The 27984-nt window shown below is 36.6% G+C and overlaps 1 protein-coding gene across 2 annotated transcripts in view; it reads right to left on the reverse strand.

Annotated features, from left to right (window-relative positions):
• Positions 1-684: 684 nt before the first annotated feature.
• NLK (nemo like kinase) overlaps positions 685-27984 on the reverse strand; it is a 167751-nt gene continuing 140451 nt past the window's right edge. The window contains exons 6-11 of one of the 2 annotated variants that reach the window (XM_058560285.1): positions 24533-24742; positions 21112-21213; positions 11515-11601; positions 5700-5898; positions 4667-4760; positions 686-2537 (exon numbers count right to left, since the gene is read on the reverse strand). In XM_058560285.1, the coding sequence (XP_058416268.1) occupies positions 2483-2537; positions 4667-4760; positions 5700-5898; positions 11515-11601; positions 21112-21213; positions 24533-24742 (747 nt within the window). In that variant the 3' untranslated portion in view covers positions 686-2482. Of the gene's footprint in view, positions 2538-4666; positions 4761-5699; positions 5899-11514; positions 11602-21111; positions 21214-24532; positions 24743-27984 lie in introns of both variants that reach the window. The other variant, XM_058560286.1, reaches the window with a different exon arrangement.

Genomic DNA, 27984 nt, shown 5'->3' on the forward strand with positions numbered 1-27984 from the left:
GTAATTCTTGCACTTAATAGGTATTCAAAAGTTTGTGGGTGAATAAACTAATATGTGTATTTGTATTAATTTATATGAGTTAGGACAGTCAACTCCCCCCACGTCAGGGGAAAAATAAGTCTATTCATTTTGCTAAATCAAGAAAAGACAGGGAGAAGTACATGCCATCTACAAACCCAAGAGTAATGTTGCTTTGTCCAGCCTCAGGGAAAGTATTCTGAAGTTAGGCAGTCAAGCGTCAGGTCTTAATTATACCACCACCCAGCTGGGACTTCTTCCTTAGCTGGAAGTACCTTTGGGCTGACAGGAGCAGGAGGCAGAAAGGAAGACGGGGCTGGGGGTCAAGTCCCTTGAGCAGTCTGCTTTATCCAGAGCAGTCTATTTTCATTTGTTTAATATACTGGACTCTAATATATTGGAGTTTGATTTCACATGAAAATAGGGTTCTTTGCTTAAAAAAAAAAGTTTGAACACCACTGTATTAGACTCTCAGGTCTGGAAAGACTTTCCAATTGTATATATTTAAATCACAATGTCTTTGATATCAGTTAACTAAGTTTTCAATATGTTTGGCAATCTAAAGTTTCTGGGAAGATTTTAAAAACCACAACTAATTTCCTCAAAGATCAAAATGGAAATATAAATAGGAAATGTTTCACAACTTTGCAAATTCAGGATACAAGCTGTGCTGAAGAGAAAAAACAAAGGGAAGGAATTGAAATAAAACAGATGACACATCTTTTTCAAATGTCACATTTAATGTTTTCACCACTGTACTTCAAATCTACATTGTACAAAGTGACCAGTAAGTGTGCCACGGTAATTGACCAACCTCTGAGATTGTACCTTTCACACCAGTGTCTTCTTGGGCTCTTTTGATACTAAACACGTTTCTCATTCAAGTGAATTGAAATGCTTCAGTTGGGTTGATTCTCAGGAGCCTCATAAAAAAAAAACAAAGATATTGCACCATCTTTGTTTAGTAATTCAATGTTTGTTTCTTTCACAGCAAATAATTACTTCATTGAAGTTAAAACTTCCAAACATAACTTATTAATAGTCTTCAAATTCAGCTCAGATCACTCAAGATGAAAATACTCTGCTAAATACAGATAACTTACAATAACTTTAACAGTTAATTGTCCATAACACACACCAAGGTTTTTTCCTAGACCAATTTTAAGACGATCCATTAGTATTCCTTGTACAGGTGAAAAACGATCTTCAATTTTCTTGACTTTTTATTTTTAATATAAAAGTTGGAAGGGACATTCAAGTTTCAAGTCTCCACATTGAACTTAAAAAAAAAATAGTCATCATCAGCATGTGGAGGTAAACAAGCCAAGTTGTATAACTCCAGGAGGTAGAGGCCTTCAATTTGTATTCATATATACATATGCACAGAAGAGTTCAGTGTTCCAACAGAAAAAAGAATTTGTCAAAAAGTAATAAGTTATTTACTACTGTGACATTTCAAGACTCCCACAGCTTTGCCTAAGGACACAAACACATTTGACATAATTCTCTATGTGCCTTTTTTTTGTGGCTTTAAAGTTTTTTAAAATTTGTTTTTGTCTTTTATTTATTTATTTTTTTTACTGTCCAGTGCAGGAAAAGTCTCACAAAATTTCACAGACCTAAAATGTGCAAGCTAGTTTTCTCTCTATACAGCAATGTTGGAATTCTTTTGAAATTAGCCCAGAAATGAATTATTTACACACATGAAAGATGCATGCTTGGGGGTTCTTTTATGTAAGAAAGAGCAGAAAAACTTCTAATAAAAATAGATTAAATATATATATATATATTTATACTGGGTAAGGAAAACAAAAGTTTAGTCTCTCCTAGTCACAAACTCATTCTCTCTACCCACAACATTGGATTTTAGACAGCACACATCACCGTCACGGCTCTAATGAGAAGCTAATTATAGGGCTTGATCATTAGGTGGCATGCCCCTCCCCCCAACCCCCCCCCCAGGTGCAGCCACGATCAGCTCACGTGGCTCCATGATTGGTCGCAGGCAAGGTTTCTAGATTCTTTCATTTTAGAAAACCCCAAATTTTCAGGAATGGCTCAAATATCAAAATGTATAACTGTCCTTTGTGTGTGTGTGTGTGTGTGAACAATCTCACTTCATTTTAAAAAAGAAAAACAAAACAAAACAAAAACACAAAACCCCAAACTCCCAAATTTGGTTCAATTCTCTTTTGTTCTGAGGTGAGCCATAACAGCTGCACTAAATTCATAAAACATGTGCAACTCTGGGTAAAATATTTTTCTTCTAAAAGCACAACCACTTTACAAGATTAAAAGTCTAGTAACATTTCTAAATATTATTCATATCATACAAGTAGTGGTTGTTAATTTAAAACTTCATTAGTAAAATTACAGTACAAGCATGATTAACCTCCAGAATTGCAAATCCCAGACTCCAGTGGAAAGCTACATTACATCTTCAGTAGTATATTATCTTCCACCGTCACTCCCACACCAGAGGAGATGGGGGCATCTCAGACGGCTGAGCAACAGTGGAACTGGAAGAAAATGGAGACATGGTGAAATCAGCTGTTAACACCACAAAGGGAAAAAGGGCGGCAATTCACTGTGCCTGTTTGGCTCTCTTCCTTTAAAAAAATGGTAAAGACCATTTCTGGATTTTTATTTCTGTTTCTTTTAACTTCCCTAAAAGCTGCATTTGTTCCAAAATTGTTCGTTTAAGGATCTGTGTCTATAGTGAGGCAATGTGGTATAGTGGCTAATACAAGGGCTTGAAAACAACATGTCATTTACTAGTTGTGTGACACTGAGCAAATTCCCTCATCTTTTCTCTTTTGGAAAGGGATAATGCTATCCACCTCAGAAGATACTGTGAGGAATAAATGAGATAATGTATGGAAAGTGCCTTCCACAGTGCCTATGTCATAATATAAAGTAATGGTAGCTATTATAAATAATGATGTCTATAATAAATTAGGAAAATAACCTTAAAGGATGCAGAATCATCCATTTAAAAGTAGTCTCTCAAAATACAGAGACTTTAAGTGGGGATCTATTTTGAATGAGCCTCATAAGCATTCTTTTATCAAGTATTAAGTAACGGATAATCACTTAGCATTTGTTATCCACAGTTTTGTTTTATCAGTTATTTCACATATTTGTCTAATGTTGCCAACTAGATTATAAACTTGAGGGTGTGTGTGTGTGACCACTTTGCTTCCCCAGGGCCCAGGATAATGAATAACTTGCACCTGAAAGGTATTAAAACACCTGATTGACTACGTCACTGACTCTTAGGGAAAAATATTAAAACAAAGTGATTTTAAACCACAGAGAAGTAAAAATGCAACTTAATTGCTTCTTTCTACAGAAAAATACATGAAAGAAATGACAGTTACCCTGATTTAAAAAATTCTACAAAAATTCTTGACTTTGGTTCAATAAATTCAATCAACTTCAATACCACATCAAGGCCGATTAAAAGGGAAGTGAGAGGAAGGGAAAGAGAAGCAGGGAGAAGAGGGAGAAAAGAGGGAGAAAGGCAGATGGGAAGGAAAGGAGGAAGTGGCTTCTCAGATCCAAATCCACCCTTCTTTGTCCTGCTTTGTGAATCCGGAGCCAGACCCTGTTCACATTTCTCCTTTGCCACCTGGCTTGGTGTTAGCCTTTGTCAACAGAGGGCGCTGGGAGGGCACTGCAAAGCCACAGCATTAGGAAGCAGCTTCCCTTCCTGGTTCTGGTGTGCTTTTGTCGTGGAAGGCCTAGCTTTGTTCTACCCAAACTTTCTGGCAAGTTGCTCTGCAACCGAGCAGGCCTCTCTGATGGACCAGTTCTGCCCACACGTTTTGGCAAGTTTCTTCACCACCCTCATGCTGTGTGTTCTGTGGCAACCGTATCATTTCTAAATCTTATTAGCCTTGGGTGGAGGGGCCTCCTCTAAGTTCTTAATTTCTTCCTTGTTCATTCTGCCTCAGTTTAGAAGTAGTACCTGCTTTCTGCATTTGCTACTTTGGAATCCTTCAGAATCTTCTTTCATGCCTTTTAGCAGTTAACCATCTTTTCCTAGTTAATGTTTCTTGGTATTAAATTTTCCCTGTTTATATTACTGGGTGTGGTTTCTTTCTCCTGACTGGACCTTGACTGATACAGGGAGTTAGGGAAAAAGAAATCGAGAAGGAAAGGACAAAGAGAGACAAAGAGAATTCGGCTTGCTAGGTTCCAAAGTCAGTTTACAGTTCTTTAACCAATAAACCTGTTGGCTTCTCCTCCAAATAGGACACACCAGCAGTCCACCTATGAAAAATAATTTTCTTGCTTGGTGGTGGGGATAGTAGTGGGAACCCAGAAGATCATGTCCAACTCCAGGACAGTGGCTGCCACACTGATGCTGCAGGAGGATCCCCATGTACAGGATCAGGCAGCACAATGGTCATCTAAGAAAAAAACTGTCAAAGCAACCACAGTGAATTGGCATCAGTGTAAAAACTAATGTTTACATTTTTAATATGCTTTTGACTAAAGCCAAAGCTCAAAACAGAAACTTTCTGTTGGACCTTTTGTCTATGTTATCTAATCTAAATAAAAACAGAAATATGCTGAATAACAAAACCACAATGGCATCCTTTTAATTCTAACAAGAAAGTTAGAATTACATACATATAGTTACCTAATAAAGCTCTTAAAAGCAGCAGACTGAGGGTTGATGCAGAGAGGCACTCTGTTTCCTTTCTGCTGTTCCAAAATGAACTGGTGAATAATTTCTGTGGAGAAAACAAACATCATACAACCCATGCCAATTTGTAGGCCTGGGAGCAGTGGATTCTCAGCTAACTCTAGCCAGTATCTGAACAGCATTTCCTACTGGTTTAGTTAAATCAAACACACACATCATCTAACAGGTAGAATCCAGTGGAACTTTCCTGAAACCAAAATGACAGTTGCTGCTCAACAGAGGCAAAAACTCCCAAAGTGGCGGCATTATATGGGTTGGAAACCCCATCAGTAGGAGGAGTAAAATGGTCTACAACTTTGCGAGTGACTCCAAAGGGTTGGCATTATGAGTGAACTCTTCTAAATTGCTGGTAATTATTGCCTTTTTGAAAATCACTTAAAGAAAACTTCAGTTGGTGTCAGGTATATCGTTTTGGGCTGGTTACTTTGGCACTACTCTCTCTTCTAAAATGCCCTAGAGCAGACACTAAAATTTCAGAGTTTTGGATATCATTAACTCCCACCCCTACTCCAATAGATTATGAAAGGAAATTTTACGAGTAGACTATCAGAAATTCCCTTCTATTGTCATCATCGAAGGAATGATTCCCTCAGTGGATGTTTATCCTTTTTCAAACTTTGCATGTTATATATATAAAAAAAAGTCCAATATGTTTCATTCAGTGAAATCAAAATGAGTGAATACATATTAAATATATTGAGTCACACTCACTAAGTCAGCTTTGAAAACAAGAACAAAATATCCATTTCTCTGCCTGACCTTCCCCTGGATGTAATATTAAATCAGCATTTTTATAACACACATAGCCTTCTTGGCATATATGCCCTAGACAAATAGCTAGTCGTAGGTTGTAAAATAAAGAAATAGAGGAGCTTTGGTCACCATCCAGATCTCAGCTTTTCATGGCCTCATAATGCAAAATGTTACTAGTCATCCTGTTTGGCTGAAGGCCAAAAAAGATACTCACCTTTAACCTGTCGAACAGAACTGAGGTTCTTCTCAAAAGTGTCATCAAATTTGGGATTGGTGACAGGCTCAAAGTCACTGGTATAAACTCTTCCAGTAGAGGTGGAAAAGCAACATTTACACATACACGTGTGATATCGTAGTCGCCCTTCATCTAGGTAGGGGTGGGCTAAGGCATCCTTAGCGGATATTCTTTTGGACTGAAATCAAATTTAGAGACCAGCACATCAACACTACAGATAAACATGACTGTCTGCACAGGATCTTTCACAAGACACAGTAACTGCTTTACACAGTTGATACTTAATTTACGGTACATCCTGTGTAAAGAGGGATATTTGAATTTAGAGGTGGGTAATGTAACAGCAGAGGGAGGATATGACTTAGGACAACAAACTACTGTTATAAACCACCATACACCACCATAAAGCACTTAGAAGTAACTTTCTGCTAAGATTCTGAGAAGTTCCTAGTTCCTTGAAATAGATGTATACAGGGTCAAAAATGACAAATATCATGACATTTAAATATGTAATGCTTTGGAGGGGATAAGTTTACATTTTAAATAACAGCTATATTTTCTAAATATGTCTCAGTATTTAGAAGAGATGTGATCATGGTTGCAATTTTACAAGGCTGTTTGAATCTTTGACTCTCTTAGAATACAACTCAACTTAGGGCAAAAGCCCATCTGACAGCTGCTGGAGTTAGGCAGCAGATAAAGATCTGAAGGCCATGTTTTGATATCTAGCTCAGTCTAAATATCAGTAGCCTGTGGTTTTCTGGCACTTCAGATAAGAAAACTTAATATACTAGTTTCAGGTTTACATAAACCAAAACTCTTATACTCATTTCTCCATTAAAAAAAGAAAAAAATTGTCCCTCCTTTAGCTCAGTGGATACATAAGGACTACTGAGAGAAAGTGGATTTTAAAGGATTTAAGGATGGACTCAACAGTAGAGAGTAGAACAAAAACTGACACTTCCCCCTGCTTCCAATATGATCAAGCACATCACATAACACAATTTAAAAAGAGAAAACCATTTTATACTCAAATAAACCAAAAATAACTGGATCATCCTGACTGGTTCTGGTCCCTTAAATAATACAATGCTAAATATTTCCCATAAACCTGGATTCCCTAAAAACATTTTTATCTCTGATTTTTTGCTATGCTGATATTAAAAGGCATGTCATGACCTTTCAGGATATGATAATCACAAAAGAAAGCTGCTGTTTATCCACCGTGAAGAGACAAATGTAAACTTGACAACCTTGGTTTTGTTCCTTTTACTACCTGTCATGTTTTGTATTTGGTGATCCAGCCCTTCTGAGGTCTGACTCACTGGTACTCTTAGCAAGTACACTTTTTCTTTTTTTTTCTAAATGAGTCCAGCTATTCCTGGAGGTTCCACTGGGATAAAGCTGTACTGTAGAATCAAGAGAAACAAGCCGGCCAATAGTGCACCTTGCCCGGGCCTCGACCCCTCTGAGTTCTCAACATCCCTGGCCAGTCTCACAGTGAGACTGAGCTCTTTGCCTTTTGCACACTAAATCTGGTTCTTGGCCAAGTCTGCTTCTGTTCCTGATTAAGCATGGCTGCTCTTGTCCACACAGGTGGCAGCAGTGATTGAAACTGGGTTTTAATTTTATCATCTGACCATTAAGTCATTTCTGCCAGGCGGCAGATGTCAGAAATTGGGTCCCTGTCAGCTGCCACCAGCAGTTGGAATCTGGTTTCCCTGTTGGTCTTTTTTGTTTGTCTGCGGATTCTGATATTTCCTGAAATTTGAGAATGCAGAGTTGAAAAGATGTGGGTGTTTTCCCAAATACTGATAGCCTGCTATGTTTGTATGTTCTGTGTGCAGCAATATGGGGTCCTCTAAAGTATCTTACCTAAGAGAAGCCTTTGAACAAAAAGTAAATCAAAACCCTAGCAAGCAGTGATCAACTCTGAGTTCTCTAAACAAATTAATGTCTCTTTAGGACTTCTGAAACAAGGCTAAAGAAAGGAGACTGTCATTTTGTAAGGGGTATGAACACTGAAAAGAAAAAACTGCCCTGCTAAATTGAGAAAGAAATCACAAAATCACCCAGATTTTCAATAATAATGTTCTTTTGAAGAACTTAATGGTGCTCAATTATGTCCTATATATCTCAATTACATATCATACATATCTTGTTTCTTTAACTGATCAACATTTGTAATAGATACAGACATTTGTTTCTATCCTAGATTTTGTTGCTTTATCAAAATTGGCTCTTTTAGTTTTGAATAAGTTGATAAAATTTTCCACTTTACAAATATGAAGTATTTCTAATTAAACAAATTGATGTACTTTGTATACTTCTGAAGGGAGGTAATACATTATGAGATGTCTTAAAATAAAATGCAGCAAACTCCTATTCCAATTGGCTTTTAGAAACAATATTAAGACATTAAAGACATGGAAAGATTTTAAAAACGTTATTCTTCCTTATGTATTAAAGATGTTAGCACTTTAGAAATTTTTTCTTGCTTAAGTTGTGACTCAAAGATTAAAAAAAGCTTTAACTGTGAGTTAAAATAATACTCTTGGTTAATAGATTACAAAGTAAGAAGCAAACTATTTCTCTTAAACAACTTAAAAGTTTTAATATCTAGTATATAATTATATAAGATTAGGAGGTCATGTGATATTCCTATGCAAGATGACTCATTGGACCTATCAGCCTGAGTTAATAGTCATAAAAATTTAAAAATATTTCTGTTTTCTTCCTGATTTTACTGCCATGTACAAATAATGCTAGCACAACATTCTAGTTTATACAAAGTTTAGGTTTGTTTTCTCACAAAAAGCCCAGTCATTTTGAATTTTTTTCCTACCGGTTTTGCTGGTCAATAAACTAGTATTACTTTGTCTAAGATTATGGAATTGCAAAATTATGTATTCAACTAAATTAGATGAATGATAATAGGTAATGTGTTTCTAAAAAGAAAGTAGTTTTTAGAATGCTACAAATCCTAAGGACTTAATGTGTCAACTTAAATTTTAATCTCCTGATTCTTAGTTAACATCAAGACCTTACTAATATTAATTTGAGTTAATAAACAGTCTTTGGATACCGACGACATAATTTTAATATACCTAGGCTCTTCCTTAATACATTTAGAGTAGCCATCAATAGAAACATAAAAAGATGTGCAAGTACCTTCAGGTTAAAGTACATATGTATCTTTTTAAAGAATGTAAAAGAATGTGTGATGGTAGGAAGATATATATGCAGGATAACAGATGTGTTTTTATTTGTCAAGAGAAAAAAGTAAATAATTTTGTCTAAATTCCTAATACTTATCGTTGTGCTTTAAAAATATTGCTTGTAACTATTTATTGCCTTTAAATAAATTAAGGTGTCTGGAGATTTAATGTCTTCACTACTTTGAGGTAATAGTTAATTACATCTTTATAAATTGATTATTTATTATACCCCATCCTTTCCAATATTATTGATGTTATTATAATAAAAGAACCAGAGCCCTTTAATCTTATCCTCTGGTGGTTTCTGCTTCTTCCTTCCATTTGCCTAAAGGCTCCTGCCACAGGCTAAAGATCAGGAATTAGGTCTTCTGTAAGAAACATCACAAGGACCTCAGGAAAGGGCTGTGATCAGGTACTCCTGACTATTGTCTACAGGGTATAAACTCATGGGTGTGGCCGACATCATCACCACGACAGCTGCCTCTTAGACTGAACCAAGTAACTGAGTCAGGATTTCTAGGAATGTTTTAGTCCAGGAGCAGACACGTGGCAATAGACTGCTTAACCCAAGATCAACAAAATAAGAATTAATTAATTACCTCAGACTAAATGGATAAACTGATTTAATTATGGTTAATATTCTATTTGTAATGGATATTAAAAAAACCTCCACAAAACTCATTTCTTTCCTAACCCTCAATTTTAACAGATTCAAACCAGAATGAAACAGCCTTTAAAAATGGTATCTATTTCTAACTGAACCCTCAGAACTGGGAAGAAAAGAATCCTTAATATCAATCATAAACTAATAAAGCATCAGGACAATTTAAAAATAATAATTCTGTAAAAAAATAACAACATATATTGGTTGGCCTTGTTCTACAAGACAATGATAAAAATGGTTAAATATTATGTAGTGTGCTTTACTAAATTCTATTTTCATTTAAATGACCATGTAGTTATCTACCTAGGTTCAATAAGAATCCATCCTCCTTCTTACCAGATAAATCTTACCTCCTTCTTATAGATAAATCTAATTTGTAACTATGACCACACCAAAAGTTTCATTTTATTAGGACAATCCCACTATTAAGGAATAATGGCTTCATTTCACGTGTACAACTGATGTCTAAAAGGCCTCCCAGGCAAAAGTGCTTGGTATTTGCTCCATGGCTTAGGAAATTCCAGCCTTAGGATTATAAAGACTATGAGCTCCTGGCAGGTCAGGAGCATTAATAAACATGGATCTCAGAGAAATAGGGTATCTGACAACTATAAGTACTGCAGGTAAAACCTGGTACAGGTGAATTACGTGGTTCTTGGTTCCTAGTCTAAAGAGAACTAATAAAGAGAATAACATATTTCTGACACGTGAAAGTAAATTTTAACCTCAGGGCCTTTACAAAATCCTCTATGGGCAGACAGAAATTACCTTGAAGCCCGAAGTTCTCTAGTTTTGTTACTATACAAAAGGTCTTTATGTATTAATCAACATCTCCTGTTAACTCTGTAGATAAACTTGCCAAACAAAACAAAATATCAAACTAAGCACTAAATCACTAGCTCACTGAGCAAGTTATGTGGCCGAAACTGTTCTTAACGGCAGGAACCTGACCACAAGGAGGGACTGTGGAAGCAAGAACTGCCATTTTGTCTTGCTTCTTTTACCACTAAGCACCTCACATGCCAAAGTAAACAAACAAAAGGTCAACAAAAAATAAACAAACACCAAACAAACAAAAAATCCACTTTGTACCCTGGAATGTAACAAAAAAAAACTTGGTCACTCTGATTGGTTCTGGTCCCCCAAATAATAAAACCTTGACTATTTCTCACAAACCTGGACTCTCTAACAAAACATTTTTATCCCTAATCTTTGCTATGCTGACGTGTGAAGATAGTTCTGACTTTTGTGGATTTGATAATCATGTGAGAAAGTTGCTGTTTTCTCATCATGAACAGACCACTGTAAACTTAATAACTGGTAATTTTATAGGTTTTTTTCTTCTTTTAAATATCTGTCGTGTTTTCTATTTGGTGACTTCCTTGTACTCTTGGCAAATAAAGTTTTCTTTTCTAAATGCTTCCATTTTTGAGTCTTCTTTGACAACAGTTATTGACACAGACATGAATAATAAACATTCTTTGGATGAATGAATAAATGAAGAGCTGAACTTTGTCCCAGAAGAGTCAAGTCTAGAAATGGCATTTGGAAAAGCTATCATCTCAACATTACCAAAGAATAAACACTTCCTTATGCAATATAGTGGGCAGGTTTTTTTCAAATAATGTTAAAATTTTTTTTCTCCTGATTTAACTTGATGTCTAACTCCTTTTACAAATATTGAGATAAATAATGATGGTATACAGCTTTTTCTCTCTCTTCACCCAGACTCTTATGTGTTAATAATCAAACTTCTATGTGAAGTGAGCATGATATACATGTACTGGGGATTGAAGTTCATCTTTTGAAAAGTCTTTATTTACCTTGCCCATCTATTCAAAACCAGGATATTTTTCCTAGCACACATGTATTTTTAATTCATAAAAAAATAATAAAAACAAACACTACTTACTGGATCAAAGACCAACATCCTGCAAAGGAGATGAACAGCTTCATGTGTAGCCTGGCTAGACAGGGTATAAAGTACAGGAAGAGATGGCTGTGAAAAAATAAAGAATTCACATATGCAAGTGAGTTTTTGTGTAAGTAGATATGGAATACAGCCAATTTATGACAAGGTAAGTACCCAGCTCAAAAGATGTGTGCACACACATCTAAACTCAAAAAGAAAGAGTATTCCCCTCATTAACCAGTCTTCAAAAATAACAACTGTCAATGACTTCCAGTAGCATATTTTATATTACATGATTACCCCTTGTAGGTCAGAGCACAAAAGAGCCTATGAAAAATGAAAGCTAATCTTGTAACTATGGAGCTGGTGTTAGCCTTATACCGTAAATGCTTTGGCAAGAAGGGAAGACCAAACATACCTAGGGGTGGGAGAAAAAAAGATTTAAAACCTTTGCCACATGCAAAGTTAAACATGTAAACTGTAAAGTAAGCATATGAACTATGTCTTATGGCAACATTACCATAAAGCTGCTAAAACACTAGTCCTAAAGTAGCCATAGGATATTCAGGAATTTACAGAATCTTCTAAGAAAGTATGCCACTGCTTTTGCTGGTTCCACCTATACTGCTTTTAGCACTGATTTCTCACTCAATAATTGTCTTTCATAAGAGGCAGGCATATCCACATGCCCATATCTAACTCTCTTGCAACGAGGCAGGGAGACGGCTCTGATGACCCGAGAAGTCACAGAGCTTATAAAGCTTCTATTTCACTGCTTGGAGAGCCAGGGGCCAGAGCAGGTGAATGGCATCACTGCTCAGTCTCCCAAACCAGTAACACTAAAAGGTCTCCTTGTATCTCGATCACAGCCTCAGAATCCTGCTATGACAACTGCTAACATCAACTATTTTACGTATCTGCCTCCTTCCAACAAAGCCACATAGGGAAATCCAACAACATCAGGAGGTAATTATTCACCTTACAGAAGTTTTCTTCAGGATCAAGGAGTAATAGAGATAAGATGAGATGTGGGTTCTAGTTCACTAACTAATTAGATAAATTAACATGTCTGAATCGCAGTATCCTTAAGGATAAAATGAGGAGGTTAGACTAAATGATCTCAGAAGTTTACTTTAGTTCTAAAATTGTACAAGCTTGATAAGATTACTCTAGATAAAAAGCATTATGCACAGAATCCATACATAGTTGACATTCAAATATTTGTTGACTAACTTACTATTCTTTGGTGCATTTTCATGTTTGCAGATAGAGAAGTATTTCTTGTTAAAAATATGTAAGTCTATGGTAGCTCTGAAATTTTTGTATTAGTCAAGATAAAGGTGTATGTGTGGAGAGTGTGGGGAAGAAGTTTTAACTTATAACTTAATTTACATATATTTTCCCTAAGAATTTTTTTATTGTGTAAAATGAAGTAATTTGATATTCATGAAAGACTCTGATTCTTAGTTTGACTGTGAATAGCTGTCTTCTTTTTCACTGGCTTCTGTAGGTTGGCAGCCAAATTCCAGTCAGTTCTTACTGACCAAAATGTCTCACTGTAAGTACTTTTTCCTTTTTACTCTCAAAGTGAATCTACCCCTCATGCTATTTTTGTGGTGGAGGTATGTTATAGCTTAGGGAGCGGAACTCTGGAATGAGTACTAGGAGATGTGGGTTCAAATTCGAACTCTGCCATCACCAGACTCGGGTAACTCACTTGAGCCTTGGCTTTCTCACCTAGCAGACTGCACCAGTACAGACCTGCCTACCTCCCAACACCATTGCTAATCAACTAACATCCACCAAATGTCAGGCCCCAGGCTAGGTGTTGCGGCAACAAAGATGAGTAACACCTCTCTGGTAGCCAAGGAAAACATATGAACAAGTAGTTCCAGAGGCCACTGAATGGAGGAGGATAGGGAACAAATTAGAAGGCAAAATTTATAAGACTTGAGGATGACTGGATATGGGACAGGGAGCTCGTGAAAATCAAATGAGTGGATGTTAAAGCTACCTGAAATTTAAGAAAAAAATCCCCCCACCAAATTTTATCTTTCTTTACAGAAGTACACCCCAACTAATACACTAAAAATAAGGCTAGGATTATATAAAAATCTAGGCTTCATTTCAGCCTAGAACAGTCACATTGTATGCTTTCCCCTTTTCTGTGTTTGTATGCATGCTAAAAAGAGGCACAGAGAAAAAGAACAGTTCAGTCATGCCAATACCTCTCCAGAAAGATAACCATGAATAATCTAGTTCCTAGCACTGGCTCCACAGGAAAGATGCTGCATTTCTAATTCCATTTTCTTTCCTTCTAATTCATCAGCCATTGTGGTCGAAACCAGTTGGGCCCAGGGTATCAGAATTAGACAAAAAGTTTATATTTCTTATCAAATGCAATAGAATTCACTTCAATAAGAGAAAAAATAGAATGCTTAGAAATATGCCCTAAATATCTCATTTGGAAAAAAGCTTTTGCCAATTTCCCCAACATTCACACACATTACTTTTCCCCCTTTAAAATACAGCAGTCCATTTTCTGTTGTTCTGCAAGTTTATAAGTCACTTAGTAATGCAGGAGTGAGTGGGTGCCAGTGCTGAATCATGAGGACAGGAAGAGTTATAAAGAATGCTCTATTAATGACTATGATGAATTGTCAGTGAAATGAGGCAATGATGAGCTTCTGGACTTGGGTGAGAGGCTATAAATGATATGCCACAGTCATCATAAGTCAACCGCAGAGTGCTGGTCACGGCAGTAGTCAGCCAGGCTATGCAAGTCCTGTTAGATGTTCCTGTTAGTTTTCATCTGGCAGCAAAGAAGCTGTGATCATCAGTCAGCAAAGTTAATTGAGTATGCACAATGCACAGAGCACTAGAGTAAGCACTTTGGGGTTATATAAAAGAAACCCCCACCTGAAAAATAAGAAATTTGAACTGAATGAACTCTCTAAGATATTCTGATTCTATTAACTGTAAGATACGGTTCTCGTCAGGAGACAGGACTATTTTCACCTTAGTGAAAATATTATATCTATTTCTGACACAATTAGCTGTGTACAATCTGAGGAAAAATGAAGATCTAAACCTTATAAGAGATGAACAAAAGGACTAAGAGTTGATAACAGACTTTTCAATCCTATCAACAGGTCAGTGCCTCAACAAGTATCTACCTGAATAGATACTTGGGCTGTGGGAGCTAAGATTCCCTTCATCCAAGATTCTGAGTTGTAGAAAAGAGGCAAATAATAAAAATAGTGTACAGTGTTTCTGCCTGCCTAGCATTCCCTGACCTTTGGGGAACCACTTCCTTCTCACTCTAAAATCAAGTGGTTTGTCTGGGCTTGATATCAATCTCCCAACTCCAAGGACAGGCACCTGACCCAGGCCTGGCCAATGAAATGATATAGTCCCCTGAGCACCACGACTGGCTCCAGGATGGGCACATGGTTTAAAACAGGTAAGGGACAGCCAATGGTATGGCTAACCCAACACATACCTCCAATCCTCTTCTCCCTTATCTACTTTTATTATATAGGATAGAAAACACTCATTTTTTCAGCCTGTCTTGCATCTGGGAGGCCACATATTACACAGTTCTGGATAATGACATATAAGCAGAAGTTTGCTAGGCAGGCTCCTGGGAAAACTTTTGCGTTCCTGATAAAAGGGACAGACATTCTTGTTCTAGTACTCCCTCTTTCCTCCATTTTCTTGCTTTGAATGTGGGTATGATCTTTGGACAAGCTACAGCCATTTTGTGACCATGAGGCACTAAGCAAGAGAGTATGAAGTCAACATTTTAAAGATGACAAAGCAGAAAGAACGAAAGAAAACAACTAGATCCTTGATAACGTAATTGAGCTGCTATACTAGCTCTAGACTGCCTACCTCTGAACTTCATGATTTGAGGAAAAAATGAACTCCTATTTCTTTAAACCACTGTAAGCTAGATTTTCTATTACTCATAACCAAACACATTTCTAACTGAATCAGACCCCTTCCAAATGTTTTTTCTAGATCTATTTGGGAACGTTCTTTCCTGAAGGATTCATATGCTAGTAGAACATAGGCCTGGACTGCTGGTTCCATTTTTGCAAACACATGGGGGAAAGCCTGTCTGAAAACGAAGCTAGTATACAGGAAAACAGAACAGAAAAGAGTCAGATTCCTGGCATGGAACATCACTTGACTGCTTGAATCCAGCAGGGCCTGAAGTCAGTTGTAGCTCAAGACTTCTCAGTTATATGAGCCAGTAAGTTTCCTTGTTCGCTTAAGCCAGTTTTAACTGAGTTTCACTGGAAACAGTCCTGATTGACACACCACATGGAAGTATGTATATTAATCAACCAACACAAGTAAATTAATTTGAGGCAGTAATCTGTGACTTTAAGAAGGCAGCTGGGGCCGGCCCCGTGGCTTAGCGGTTAAGTGCGCGTGCTCTGCTACTGGCGGCCCGGGTTCGGATCCCGGGCGCGCACCGACGCACCTCTTCTCCAGCCATGCTGAGGCTGCTTCCCACATACAGCAACTAGAAGGGTGTGCAACTATGACATACAACTACCTACGGGGGCTTTGGGGGAGAAAAAAGGAGGAGGATTGGCAATAGATGTTAGCTCAGAGCCAGTCCTCCTCAGCAAAAAGAGGAGGATTAGCACGGATGTTAGCTCAGGGCTGATCTTCCTCACACACACAGAAAAAAAGAAGACAGCCAATTAGGTTATCCTTCTGTGTGTGTGTGTATGTGTGTGTATATATATACACATATATTTGTATATTCTTTAAAAGTTCCAACAAACAATAGTACATAGTTCTGTTTGTACAAATACACGTAAATAAATGCATAGAAAAATGTCTGGAAAGATATTCTCAAATGAATCCAGAGGAGAGTGGGATGGCGTGGGGGGTAGCTAAGGATGACTAACTCTCTGTAAAATTTTTATTTTAGGTGTACTCACATATTACTTGCATATGTACAAATGAAACTGAAAAAAAAACCCAACAATCTGCTGTGAAGGTGTATGTGCCAGGCAGTGTATAGTGGCTAAGAACACAGGTTTTAGAATTAGAGAAACCTATTTTTGAGATCTGGCTTATGACCTTAAGCATATTATTTAACTTCTGTAATCCCTTATCTCCCATCTGTAAAAAGGAACAATAAATGGTACCTTATAGTGTCATGAGCATTTAAGGAGCTAATATATAAGAAGTGATTAGGACAATGAATAGTACATAGCAAACTTCTAATTATTGTTAGGAATGATTATTATAAGTAGTAAATAATGGTTATTTCCATCTAACTTTGAGTAGCTACTTAAATGGGAACTACTTGAAAGAAGTTTAGTTCTTTTTATAGTCCAAACTCAAAAACTTGTATTAAAATTTTAGCATTCTTCATGAGTTTAAGCATAGTTAATCTAACTCCTATATTAAGTAATTTAGAATAAGTAAAGTAAGATATAGCTCGTCCTCTGGAAACCTCCAATTAGCCTAAGCAGGTTCACTGAAGATTACTAGGAGTCTTTTCTAAAAGTCAGAGGCTCTTTCTGTGTGCATGCATTTTAATTTCATGTAATTAGTAATGTGTTATACATTCTGCCTTGTTCATAAGCTTAAAAAGAATTCATCTCAAATTTTTCTATAGGTTTTTGTAAAGAACTTTCATCATGGTGATGCATAAAAAGGACTGAACCTTATCTAATGCCTTTTCTGCATCAATTGAGATAATCGTGATTTTTCTCATTTAAAATGTCAAAATATATTAATGGATTTTCTGCAGGCGAACCATCTTTGCATTCCTGTGATAAGCCCCACTTGATCATAAGTATTATCTAAAAAAAAAAAAAATCACAAGCTATATCTACTATTTTAGAGTGATAACTTTAATTGTTAATATTTATTAAATGTTTAGAATGCCAGACACTATTCTATGCTCTCCTTGCATGCATTATCTCTTTATCATTATAATAATTTAATGAGGTAGGAACCATTTTTATTCCCATTTTACATGAATGAACTGAGGCACACAGAGGTTAAGTAATTTGCCTAAGGTCACAAAGTGAGTTACTGGTAGAGCCAGGATTCATATTCAGTCTGAAAATTGTAGTGTACAACTCCTGGGACTGCACTCAACATACTGTGCAATGTGGTAGGCCCAAGAGCAACACCACAGCCTACACTCTTAATCACTACAGTCCAGAGAAACATAAACTGAGTATATATCTGGTGTGGAGCACTGAGCTAAGCACTACGCCCTTTGCAGAATAGTCATGATACACAGAACTACAGAACTTTAATGTTGTATATATTGGATTGGGGACCAAATTAATCTTTTAAAGTTAAAGAAAAATTTAAGTGGCTACATTCCAAATATACTTGTGTGTGGGTGTGTGTCTTCTAATCTCAGCTTTAAACACTATAACAGGAATGGAGATACCTTCAGGCAGCTGCTAACAGTTCTAGGTACTTTCGCCATAAGCAACTTTGCCACAAATATTTTCGCCACATAACTAATTGGCCATAAGGCAATTTTGCCATAAAAGATAAAATAATGAAAAATAAAATAAAAGAGGGACATTGAAAAGGACATAATGAAACATGTAGTACATATCTGGACTACATTTAAACGTTCCATCACACGCCCAGTCTTCATATTTCACCAAATCATCTAAGCCAGATTCTATGCCAAATACCAAAATTCTGCCCACATCATGTTCTCCACTATCAAATAGTAAAAAATTTCCACAAAACTTATACTCATCAGGAATCACATAACCATTTCTTTTTCTTTGGTATGGGGATAGGAGGAAGAGCTTGATTCTTCTTTTGCCTTCAACTTCTAATATTGCATGACAAATTTGGTAAAGATGGCATTAGAGAACAAGCTGTTATATCTAAATTAGCTAAAGAACTGATAATTAATACTCTCGAAGACTGCTGTGAATGACTAGCTGCCTCTTTTATATTTGTCATAGTTTGGTAAACTTTTGGTTTTGATGGGTGAGAGGGATGACTGTGCTCACAAAGGATTTGCAAACTGGCATGTTATCATTTTCTAGTATAGAATGCAATCTGGCTTTACACTGTCTTATTTCACACTTCCAGTAAGTTTTATCACCGTATTTTCTAGTTGAAACCAAACTGTCAACCAGTTATTTTAACTGAATGGCTATAAGGCAATATGCCGTAAAAGTTATGTTGTGAAAATGTTTGAGGGAAAAATGCTTGTGGCAAAGATGTCTATGGCAAAAACACTTACTGCAAAAATACCAGACACGGCTACAGTTCTGGCAAAAATAGTGGACACGGTTGCTAACAGACTAACAATAGGCCTATAGGATATGCATCATGGAATAAGGGAAGGAGTAGGGAGTGGGAAGGGAAGACACAGAGCCCGACCGATGGCTTAAGGAAAGAGCTTCAAGGGTCTATTAACTTCTCTTGAGAGCAGTGGTGGTATAAGATCAATTAGCAAATATAGATAAAAAACTGAATTTCCATACGGAGGGGAAAAATGGACCCAAGTAATATGCTAGGTTCATTTACATTCAATTATATACGGTAGGTTTAACGTACTCTAGACAAATCTACTTGGGTTAGTGTTCAAAGACCATGAACACCTGCCTAAGGAGAACACTTCCAGCACTGGTTAAAAGCTTTCTAAAGATGAGACTTTAAAGTCTGTGCAAAGCATATCTAGCCTTTGAGCAGAAATGGTCTCCTAATTAGTTTTTACCCCACCAGTCTTCTCTCCAAAATCAAAATATTCTGACACCAAGACTACCCAGGGCTACCCCTAACTGTAGTGCTCTCTTAAGGCTATCACTAAACTCAGTGATAAGCAAAATGTTAAACTCTAAGAAGCATTACTGTTAAGGAGGCCAATTCATATAAAAACGTATAAAAAAGGATTCGGTTAAACATCTTAACCTACTTAACTGGTTAAATAAATATGGAACTTTAAATTTTCCTTTCTTTCCCCCTTTGTTTTACACAATAATATATTTACTATTTTTTATTTAATTGAAAGTTCTAGGGTTTTATAACTAATAGATTTTAAAAATTTCTGGTAGAAAAAGGACTCACTTGCCAGGAGTACTCAAAGGAGTGTACAGTGACTTTTGGTGCAGTTAAGTTACATTTTCAAGCTGTTCTAGACAGCAGGCAGGAAACTCCTTAGGAAGTCTTGCTCTCTTGACTGTGTTTAGCAACTCGGACACAAAGGATTAATTAGCTAGCAACCATTCGCAATAACAGTTAAAATTCCTCTAGAGGTAGAAAGGTTGCACCAGGGTGTCTGATCTTCACCACTTTTCATTATTGGCTACCTTTAGCCAGGCAAGATTTATTGACCTAAAGAGGTCAGTAAAAGAGGAAAACTATTTTGCTACTTCCAATGACACCTTTACCACGAGGTGTTGATAAATTAGTTCAATATTCCTGATACTGGCCAATAAACAGACCAAACAGATCTTTTTACTTCCTTCTATAATAGAGAACCTCTCTCTAGGTTAGGACTTACTGTGCTCTTCTAAGGGTGTTAGGCCCTCATATTATTTTATCATTCCAAACTCAATGCAAGAGCAGGATGTAACCAGCAGGGGGCTATTTAAAATACCAGCATCTACATCTCTATTTACTAGTTCAGCCTGGTGTTACTTTACCCATTGCCCTTTATGCCTGTGAAAATGGAAGCTCTGGAGTCACACCAGAATTAGAGAGAGGGAAAGGCAAGAGGAAGGCAAGGCCTTGACCAAACGTCTGGCTGGTAATTTGAGAGGAGTGTCCAACTGGGTCTGTCATTTGGTCAATCAATCATATCAATCAGATCTTCTAATGATCAATGAGATCATCTAAATGCCTAATTTAAAAGAAACCAAGGCAAAGCCCAGGAAAACTAGTTGCTGAGTCTTCCTGTTCAAGCCTTCTCTTTGTTTCAGTTTGTTGTTCCTAGGAAAAGTATTCCCCTTACTTACTCTTCACATCATTAAGCTCTTGTCCAAAGGAGATTAGGAAAGTGCTTTTAAAAAATGCTGCTAAATGAACAGGGTGGAGATAAAAACCATCTTGTCTTTCTCTACAGTGACTTGGCTGGTTGCAAGTAATACTGATCAGTGCAAATCTGGCAATCTCTCTTCATACTTCTAACAACATTCACATCTGATTCTGTGTTAGTGGCCAGAGTGCAATAGAAATAATTTCACATTCCTGGCTGGAATAAGAGATAGTATGCATTTTGGCTCAGTATTTGGAAAGGACATCTTGATATACGTGTGCTAGGTTATGGCACTGAGGTCAAAGCTTCACCCCCAGTAACTTCTCCCAGACACAAAAACCAAGAGACAAAAAGCCAGGGGTCATTTACTAGCAAAGATGCTAAAACAATATTTACTTTTAAGATAGCATTGGGAACTACCATATTTTATTTGGTTTGACAAATATTTAACAATTTCTTACTTATGGCCATGACATATAAAAAATACAACCTACAAGTAACGTTTTTGTTTAACAATTCTCAATTCATTATTCCACTGGAAGGGAAATCCTGCCCAAAGAGATGGTTACCAAATACAGATCCCCTCTCTCTCCTTTTACCTGTTTATGAGGACCCCTGAGTATGTGTGCCTTAGCGCCTTCACAAGCCGTCCTCATTGCTTCCAGTGATGGTGTGCCCAAGAGATCCGTGATCAAATCCAACTGCAAGGAAACATGAAATACAGATGGATAGTAAGCTCATGGAAACAACTTTTCATTACTCTTAAAATCACAGCCTTAGAGATGAGGACTAAATATGGGGGAAAAGAAAAAAACAAACTACTTTAAGGCAAGTTCCAGATTGACTGATAGGAATCCTTACTTTCACTTTCTGGACTATTAAAAAAACCAAAAAATGTTAATTAGCAATCTATATGATAGAAACACAAAAAATATGTTTTGGCAAGCATGGCATTCTAAGGCTATAGTAGTTTAGGAGTCTGCATCTACCTGCCCTGAGTCTTGATACCATAGCTACCCTATGATCCTTGCAGAGGTCAACTGCTCTTTTGCTGATGGCTAATGGCTGTTCTTTTCAAACAGTTAATGAATGGATTCTGATGCTTCAAACCGATTCAGGCTCATCCAGAAGCTAATCCACAAATCAGGCACCTGATTTAGTAAATACTCAGAACATTCACACCTGAAATGAAAGCTAAGCTATCAATGTTTGGGCCAGTACACACCCTTTACATCCTAGTCATACTAGAAAATCTCTTACATTGGCAGAAAACCGTGGTACTTAGAAAACTATGACACCACATAAGGCCACATTTAGCTAGCCGGGTACAATAAGAGAGACCAATAAAAACGGTCTTTTCACAAACTAGTCTTTGTAGGGAATTACCTTAACAATTTTCTGTAGTGCTACAATTGTTCTAACTTCATAAGCTAATTAGCAATAACATTTCATTCAGATTCCTCCAGGATGGAAAATTATTACCTAGAGAATACTTCTTTTCCTGGTTCTGGGGTTGCCAAATATAAAGTACTATTTTCTGCACTTATCTAAACCATGGGGTAGCCCTCAGTATCACCGCCTTCCAGCCTAATGGAGATACTTGAGAAGCTTGTTTTCCACAGAAGTAGATTTCCATACAAAGCTTTTTGGGAAAAGTCTGTTGGTGATAATTTTGGACCTCTAACAACTACACTAAAGGCAGAAGGAAATGACTGGCTCATGAAAACAAATGGAAACATTCAGAAAGTTGTCTAAAATAGGTCAGATCCATGGATGAGAAATATTTTTATGAAGTGCACTGGTACTACAGTACCTAGGGTATTTATTTCTCAAAGACCCAGAGAAAAGGCTACAGAAAATAACTATGTCCATTTAGAAGTTAGACTCTTCTCCCATTTTAGATCTTGATTTCTCACCCCAAAATACACTGATGATAGACAGATGTGAGTTCTCCTTTAGTGGCTATGCCAGACTGGCAAACTCAAGACCTATGTATTTCTCTAGAAAACGAGATATCTGAATCTCATTCCAGTTGTTTCACACTTTCCTTTATATATTCTTTTCAGCAGCAACTCAAGATCCTTGTTCAATATATGGGATTTGAACAACCCTTTAATTTTTACTTAAGCTTTTCTCTATGGCACCTTCTTATGTCTAGATTTGACAGCCTTACAGGTAGGTCTGTTAAACTCTACTTTCTAGAAATTGAACAGTAAACTAGATACTGTCAATAGTACCCAACATTAGACTATATATGATAATTTTTTATCACCAGGATTGATTTTTAAGATGTATATTTTTAAAAAATAGACTTTGAACGCATAGCAGAGAAATAAATTTAAATGTTGATCATAGCACATACAGTTTCTTTTTTTTTTTTTTGTGAGGAAGATCAGCCCTGTGCTGACATCTGCCAATCCTCTGCTTTTTGCTGAGGAAGACTGGCTCTGAGCTAACATCCGTGCCCATCTTCCTCCACTTTATATGGGAAGCCGCCACAGCATGGCCTCACAAGCAGTGCGTCAGTGCGCACCCAGGATCCGAACCCAGGCTGCCTGCAGCAGACCCCGCCCACTTAACCACTACGCCATGGGGCCGGCCCCGCACATATAGTTGCTAATGTATCAGTTAACAATTCTTTGTAGAAAGAGCATAACATGATTCCATTTTTGGCCAAGTGCATGAATTATTTACAAAGATACACAGTAGTCAGGGTGATCTTTTAAAATGCGATCAATCAGATCTTAACACTCCCTTGCTCAAAACCTTCCTATAGCTTTCCATGACACTTTGGACAGAATAAAATCCAAAGTCCTTCTCAGGTCGCCATGGTCAGGCTCTTTCTCTCTCTCTGACCTCATCTCCTACGTGCTCTTCTGTGATCATGCCATCCCTCCAATAGGCCACACTTGTTCCTGCCTCAGAGGCTTCACTATGCTAGTGTCTCTTTTCCTGGAACACTCTTCCCCAGTATCTTGCTCCCTCATTTCACTTGGGTCACTCCTCAAATGTTATCCCCTCAGACAATCCTTTAGCACTGCTCTGCTCCATCACCATTCTCTACCCTTAACCTGGTTTAATTTTTTCTTCATAGAGTTTATCATTACTTGGGATTATATTTATTTGTATACTTATTTATTTTCTGTCTCATGTGAAAGTTTCACAAAGGCAGAAACTAACTTTGTTTTATTTACTGCTGTATCCCTGGCAGCCTGGCACACCACCATCATAATTGCTAACATTTACTGAATTCTCACTATGTGCCAGCCCTTATTTTCAGCTTTACTACTTCATAATCTGCACAAAAATCTCCAGAACAATTTAACTTGCCCAAGATTTAATAGATAGTTAGTGGCACAGCTAGGATTTGAACCCACCAATTTAATTCTACAGCCTGAGCTCATCATTTGTTACATTATTCTCATGCAAACCATATCGTTAAAATTTACGAATAAAAAATAATTAGGAATTATCCCAATATGTATAGTAATGAATTAGCTATAAAGGCAAACAATTAAAGTATCACGAATGGTTTCCTAAGCTACATTTTATTTAGCTTCTGATGTTCTCTGCCATATTTAAATATTTTAGTCTAATAATAAAGGTTGGAAATGTTTCTAAATGTTCAGATTTAAAGAAATCAACACTCAAAATTTATATTCTAAGCACAAAGTATAAGTACATTAAGTCACCAAATACATTTTCAAGTCAGACTCATTCAGTTAGACAGAACAGAGGCTCTCTAACAACTCAAGATTATACCTGTGCAAACTGTTACAGTAGAGTCTGCTGCTATGTACCAGTGCACGTAATAAAGTCAACACTCCCTCTAATAGGCTCGTAGTTACAAAATGAATCTCTCTGTAATCTTCAACTTCATAACTTTCTGAATTTTAAGTGAACTTGAATTTGCTAAAAGCAATTTAGTACAATGAATAACCCCAAGAAGTATGCAAGATGGTTTTTCCTTTAAATCTGTAATAGAATGGAAAGCTACTAAAACCTAAAGTGAAATCATACCTGCTGAATGGGACTCTGTGCCTGAAACAGTATTCTTCGTCCTAGTAGTTCTGCAAAGATACATCCGACAGACCAGATGTCAATAGCATTGCTGTAATGACGGCTGCCCATCAGGATTTCCGGAGCCCGATAATACTGAGTAACAACTTCCTGAGTCATATGACGAGATTCATCTAATTCTTCTACTCTGGCCAATCCAAAATCACAAATCTAAACAAAAAAGATTATCAAAATATTGTCAAATAGACAAATATATTTACAAATGGAAAAGTAAAACAAAACAAAAAACCAAAATCTTGATAGACCTCTGAACTTTGAAAAGCATTCAATAATACAGGTAGAGTACATTTGTGTCAATATAGTAGTTTCTTCCCCTTATCCACGGTTTTCACTTTCCGAGGTTTCAGTTACCCGAGGTCAACCACAGTCCGAAAATATTACATGGAAAATATCGGAAATAAGCACTTCATAAATTTTAAATTGAGTAGCAGGATGGAATCTCGTGCCAAATCACTCCGTCCCACCCAGGACATGAATCGTCCCTTTGTCTAGTGTATCCAGGCTGTATAAGCTACCCGCCCGTTAGTCACTTAGTAGCTATCTGGGTTATCAGACTGACTTCACGGTATTGCAGTGCTTGTGTTCAAGTAACCCTTATTTCACTTAATAATGACCTCAAAATGCAAGAAGAGTGATGCTGGCAATTTGGATATGCCAAAGAGAAGCCATAAAGTGCTTCCTTTAGGTGAAAAAGTGAGAGTTATCGACTTAATAAGGAAAGAAAAAAAATCACATGCTGAGGTTGCTATGGTTTATGATAGTATATTGTTATAACTGTTCTATTTTATTATTAGTTATTGTTGTTAATCTCCTACTGTGCCTAATTTATAAATTAAACTTTATCATAGGTATGTATGTATAGGAAAAAACAGTATATACAGGGTTTAGTACTATCTGTGGTTTCAGGCATCAACTGGGGGGCTTGGAACGTATTCTCCATGGATAAGGGGGGACTACTATATATAATTTGATCTTATTTGTATGAAAGGAAAGAAAAGTCTCAAACTTCCATATTTCTATATAAAACGATATATCTTAAAAATATGCTTCTCACCTTTAATCTGTTTTCAATTGATAACGAAACCAAAAAACCAGCTGAATGCATATTTCTAGGTTTAATGTAGAAACCAAGCTATCTATTTTCAAGGCTGTCTTATTGAGGAAGACATTATAAGAAAAAAAAAGGTATATCTCGAAGACCTCCTGAACTATGTTCACTGTCTTTATGGAATATATACAGTAAAATTTCTTTAAAGCTATGGGTTTCAAACTGAGTCCTGATGAATCCAATTCTGAGGACGTACTTCAGGAGTTCTATAAACATTTTACCTAAACTCTACAAGTTTCTATCTATTTAAAATACTAATTCACACTGAAATGTGTGAATATGTCACAATGTAGCACATTGTAGAATAACAATGCTACTAGGTTCATTCATTTCTTAATGCCATAAAATTTTAATTGAGCACTTGTTAGGTTTTAGACAGTATGCTAGAACCTGGTGACATACACGGTAAATGAGAAAGACTGGTTAATTTATATGCAGACCTAGGAATAAATCTTTTCTTGCTATTTCTGTTCAACTGAAAAGTTGAGGCTGAGGTTGCAAGGTGAGCTGTGAGTAAACAGCAGCAGTGCCACCATCAGCAAGTTCCACTTATTTTCAGGAATTAAGATTTTCCTGATACTGGGCAACCAAAACAAAAACTGGGAGCACTGAGGATGAGATAAGAGAGTAATGGCCAATGAAGCTTCAGCACTCACACTGACTAACTTTATGAGTCAATATTATAAGTGGCGAAATAACACTTTTTATCTGTTTTCTAAGATGAGGTCCCAGCAAAAGATTTTATTTGGCAGCTTGAAAATCGTTTGAAAATCACTGCTTTAAAGGAAACAAATTTTATCCCTAATTTTTGGCAATCCTCTCTTTCTGTCTTGAATCTACTATGTCTGGTCACATCATATGAATCCATGTTTGTATGTGGGGATGAATCAATATAAAGCTAACATCTTTAAAACTTAAAAATGAAGTAAAAATTTCCAGACCACACAGAAAAACCATACCAAAAACGAAAAAAAGCATAAGTTGTTTATCAAATCCTCCCAAAGGCTAGTGTTCAAGTAACACATAAAATTTAAAAACTCTATTACTTGGCCTTGAATTTTTTGGATACCTTTTATTTTATTTATTTTTTTAGAATTTAACTATTTATTTATTTGTTTGTTTTTGTTTTTATTTTGGGTGAGGAAGATTAGCCCTGAGCTAACACCTGTGCAAGTCTTCCTCTGTTTTTTATGTGGGATGCCTCCACAGCATGGCTGAGTAGAGTAGGTGACTGGAGTCCATGAGTGGAGTAGGTCCACGCACAGGATCTGGACCCAAGAACCCGGGCTGCCGAACTGGAGTGCGGAACTTTAACCACTTAGCCATAGGTGGTTACCTTTTAAAACAAAACTAAAGGAAAAAACGTAAATCCACTTCCCTACATATTTTTTGTATTTATATTAAAAAAACTAACCACCCAACCGACAAGAAATGTTTTCTGTCATAAAGCAAGTCCTCTGTTAAAAACATCAGTCTGATCTGGAGTCATTTTTGGCAATTTATCTGGAAGACAAGCTAAACTCAAGGTAAGAAGTTTATATGATCAGATAACCAAAACAATATTGAGATTTCCAGCAAAATTATCCATTTTGTTCTTAATAGAAAATAAAATATATTCACAATATGAAAGGATACTAGTTTAAAAGAAATGTTTTATCCAAACACATGGATAAGGAGAACAGATTAGTTGTTACCAGAAGGGAAGGGGGTTGGGGGGAGGGTGAAAGGGGCACATATGTATGATGATGGATAAGACCTAGACTATTGGTGGTAAGCACAATGTAGTCTATACAGAAACTGACATATAATAATGTACACCTGAAATTATGCAATGTTATAAGCCAGTATGACCTCAATAAAGCAATTAAATTAAAAAATGTTTTATCATAATTATTTTTGATGAATTTGTACATTTGAGAAGAGAGAATTAGTGTCCATAGCCTGGCACTCTACTCTGGCTTTTAAAAATAGGCCGCTAAGATAAGTCAAAGGAGCTAAGCAAAATTTCAGTTTGTTCTGATCTGTATGTTGTTTATTCATAAACGACATTTTCCTTTGGTTGCTCATTTATACAGCCAGAGGTTACACTACCATAACAGATGATCTGGAAAATGGACTTCAAGCAGTTAATGGCATCAAGCATGACAGGTTCTACACAAAATGCTTTGTGAAGTTCTCCAAACAGAAACCGAAATAAAAAGAAATTGGCTTAAATTGTCATAAAACTGATTTGGTCTGAAAAGGACAAAGAATTCCTGACTATAAGGTTTTTAATTTTTTTTTT

This window comes from Diceros bicornis, chromosome 18 (genome assembly GCF_020826845.1).
Source record: "Diceros bicornis minor isolate mBicDic1 chromosome 18, mDicBic1.mat.cur, whole genome shotgun sequence".
NCBI classification, from domain to species: Eukaryota; Metazoa; Chordata; class Mammalia; order Perissodactyla; family Rhinocerotidae; genus Diceros; species Diceros bicornis.